Below are 3,706 nucleotides of genomic sequence, written 5' to 3' on the forward strand. Positions count from 1 at the left end.
CATCGGGACACATGGCCACAGCAACGCTGTAGAACATACTACTTGGCCATGGATGCACCACAGCAGCCGAATCCTGAGTTTCCGATTGAATCATGAAGTTTTTTGGCTTGATGCAGACTCGCATCCAACAAACGCAAAATTCGGTGGGCCCACTTTTTTGGTCGACGACTATGGCGTCTGCACTCAAAACAAAACAATTATTTTGCAGCCAAGGATAACCTCTGCGCTGGTGGATACCCGAAAGAAGGGCTCTGGAACAACTGAAAGCACAATACCTCGTTTATCCGAAAGTCAATCGGAACGGTGTTTGGGCAGTGATTTCCGTCAGCTACCACCCATATGCACCGCTCACGGTGAAAACTTGGCCCAATACCCGTTGTAGGTGGGAAGGATTCCAGGCCATGATCAGGGAATCAAATTCACATGTGTTCGGGGTAATGTGAGATTCGTGGTGTATTCTGCTGGTGAAGAGATGTATTCTCGAGGGGGTACCTGTGACCATGTAGGAATAGTGCAATATATGGATGTTTGAGAAAGCAGTGGTGAACCAATTCATCCTGCTGGGTCCCTATTACGTGCCTGAGGAATGAAGTCTGAACTTAGTTGGCCACCGCCTTCCTGAAAAGAGGTTGTACATTTCTGGGAGCGGTGGTCGCATTTTATAGAATCATGCACGAAGTCGCGAATGAAATCCCGCGTAGTTGAACCTAGGTTCATACTACGGCCCGTATCGATGGCTTCAGATGGTGTCGACTTCGAATATGAGACGTTGAGTATCATCTATGGAACACAATGTATTACTGGGACATTTCACTGCCTCATGAGATATTAATTCCACGGGTTTTCATCAGCAAACCCATGGATATAGCATTCTTTACATCAAATGATCTTTACAGCAAATGATTTCATAGCTTCTTGCCCATGTGGTATCAAGCTCTCCATTCAGCTTCCCAATCTTGTCCGAAATCGCCCGACCACAGATCCTGAACCTCATCGCGGGTGTCCTCGGTGACATCTTCCCATTCTCCGTTCATATCTGCTAGCTTACCAGCGTCTACAATGTCGAACTCATGACCAGCCCAGTCACCCTTGGCCAAATATTCTCCTCCCGGAATGCCGGTTGAACTATCAGACGACCAACAGATACGCATCAGAACAATGTGACCAAGGGTGATTCCACATTGCAACTTGTTCTCTAACACATATTGACTGGTAGTCAAGTTTCTCAGGACTCGATTTTTGCGATTGATAGATTCTTTCATGGCAGCGAGAGTCGCTGCTTCCTCGTCTTCGTAAGACCACTGTTCAAACTTCTCCTGCACGACGTCGTAGTTGAGAGGCTTTGATGGTACATCGCTCTCAGCGCAAACCAGGTGTAGGTTGTCTTGTTGAATCGTGGCCGGGAGATCGTCTGGATTTAAGTAATCCCCAATACAGATGAGCCTGGTGCCAGCCCACTCGGATTCAATCAGGTCACACAGAATGTGAACCCACGACGAGAAAAGCATCTCTGACAGCTTTCCACCAAAATCCTGTGTTGTGTACTCGTGTTTGGACGGAGAAACCACCAGCCAGTATTGGCCCATTGTTTGTTTCTTCAAATCAAAAGATAGGACGGAATTCCTAGATTGGAGTGAAGCCGTTATTGTAACAGATCAGAGGCAAAGCTGAATGCTCAAAAGTTGTGAATATTGAAGGCAACGAAAAGGCGGCAATTGTGGATTCGATGAACTTTTAATCTGGCCTGTCTGGCGAAGCGGTTGACCTTTATATGTTGGTCACGAATCCTCTGGTGTAACTTACATTGAATAGCTCCTGGGAATGCCTTAGAAAGCTCCCGAAAACAGCACGTCGGTCGCGTGGATCATATGTGAGTCCGGATATCCATTGCGACTATATAATTGCCATCCTGGTGAGTCCATGAATCCCTATGCTGCCTAAGAGAATGCGCGTTGCGCCGCAACCCGCCTCTTTGGGGATGACGGCAGGAGAATGCGACGGACCAGAAACAACATAGCATGAAAACTGTAAGTGATCTGTTGGCGAGCTCATAAGATCGTGAAGTTTACATTACTTATTGTCTCATATCAAGCGTACACATAGTGCCCTCTGCGAAGTCTGAATGGTAAACCTCAAGAACTCGTCCAAGTGTAAGTCTTGCTGACTGGGATCCTACATTAGGACGCCACTTGTGTTCTCATCACTCGAGTTAAATGCGAAGCAAGCGAAAGCCATGTTTGCTCGAGCTCCCTATACCGATTCGAACGCATGCTATCTATCCGTCCCATTACCCTACTCGCCGCATCGATGATGGGTCGCTGTAAGGAGCAGATCGTGTACCTTGGCCCCTCTCTCAGTCGACTTTGTGCAGTAGGACCTGTGCTGATGTGTGTCAGCATATGAATGCAGGGGAAAAAGCCCATTTGTGGATTGAATTTCTGGCGTGGAACAGGTGAGCCTCTTCGTGTCTCCCTTTTTTTCCAATCCTGATGCTCCAAATGACCCGGGGAACTGGTGTTTATGTCTTTCTTGATGGCAGTTGAGCCATATCTTCACAGACAGCCAGATCGCTCGCCAAGTCTGTGTGCAAAGACAAGGTGAGGCATATGTGCCGTCCTTTCGAGCCTACGGGTTAACATTGTCATCAGCTACGAACCGAGAAAGGAGACCATCCGGTCCCGAGTGTTGTTGTTCAGAGGTATGAATTAAGTTGTTATCTCGGAGGGATGCATGAGCCTATATATACAAGAATTACCCAAGTTGATTTTCAATCAACTTGGTCGTCTGTATAGATACTTCGGATCTAATTCCGACGGCGCGGCTTGGTTCCTGATCTGCACCAGCCTCATATCACAACATTCCCCCTCAGGATCGCTTTGCTGGCAAGGCGATACTGGATACGCTGTGCAGGCAAGCCTCGGTAAAACCACTCAAAAACCTTTGTGGGAAAATAAAGTGGAAAGAGCGCCTGCGCTGTCACGTTTGTTGCCTCTGAGTCTCCGAGGGCTCCGATCCCTAGAAGACTACAGAACTTGGCGAATGCCGTAGGTCCCAACGGCTTGGTGAGACCGTCTGCGGCCTGTTCCGCAGTAGGAACATATTGAAGACCAATCTCGCCAGCATTCAGCACGGCTCGCTGATAGTGGAACTTCACGTTGAAATGTTTGGTCCGTTTGTGGAACTCGGGATTGCGCGAGAGGGCAATCGCGGACTGGTTGTCGGCCATGATGTTGGTGACCGGAGACCGATACAACTGTGTCTCGGCCAGGAAGGTGCGGAGCCATTGCAAATGCAGAATGGCATTGTATTGTCCAATGTACTCGGCATGAGTTGTCGACGTGGCCATTTCCCCCTGTCTCTTGGACGACCAGGAAACTGGTGCGCCTGCAAGTTGGAACACATAGCCAGATGTGGAGTATGCCCCATCAGTGACGACAGAGCCGCCAAAGTCGGCATCCGTGTATCCAATTAATTGTCCGCTGCGGTAGGTGATGCAATGGTATTGTGTGGCTTTGACATAGCGAAGCAATCGCTGCAGGGCGACCCGGTGGTGCGATTGCGGCTGAGACGTGAAGCGACTCAACGTGCCCAGCGCAAACGCAATGTCCGGTCGCGTTCCAACCATCAGATACATCAACGAACCGATGGCGGTTGCATATCGTGCTTTGCCTTCCTCGTCTGGAGGTGCTTCATCCGGATGATGATT

General features: G+C 49.0%; 1 protein-coding gene across 1 annotated transcript; it reads right to left on the bottom strand.

Annotated features, from left to right (window-relative positions):
* Positions 1-929: 929 nt before the first annotated feature.
* N7506_001892 (uncharacterized protein) lies at positions 930-1,586 on the bottom strand (the record flags this gene model as incomplete). Its single annotated transcript, XM_056951188.1, has 1 exon — positions 930-1,586. One exon carries the CDS (start codon positions 1,584-1,586, stop codon positions 930-932), a length of 657 nt encoding a protein of 218 aa, XP_056817103.1.
* Positions 1,587-3,706: the final 2,120 nt, after the last annotated feature.

Source organism: Penicillium brevicompactum (genome assembly GCF_028827555.1).
Source record: "Penicillium brevicompactum strain IBT 35665 chromosome Unknown utg000001l_segment0_segment0, whole genome shotgun sequence".
Classification (NCBI taxonomy): domain Eukaryota; kingdom Fungi; phylum Ascomycota; class Eurotiomycetes; order Eurotiales; family Aspergillaceae; genus Penicillium; species Penicillium brevicompactum.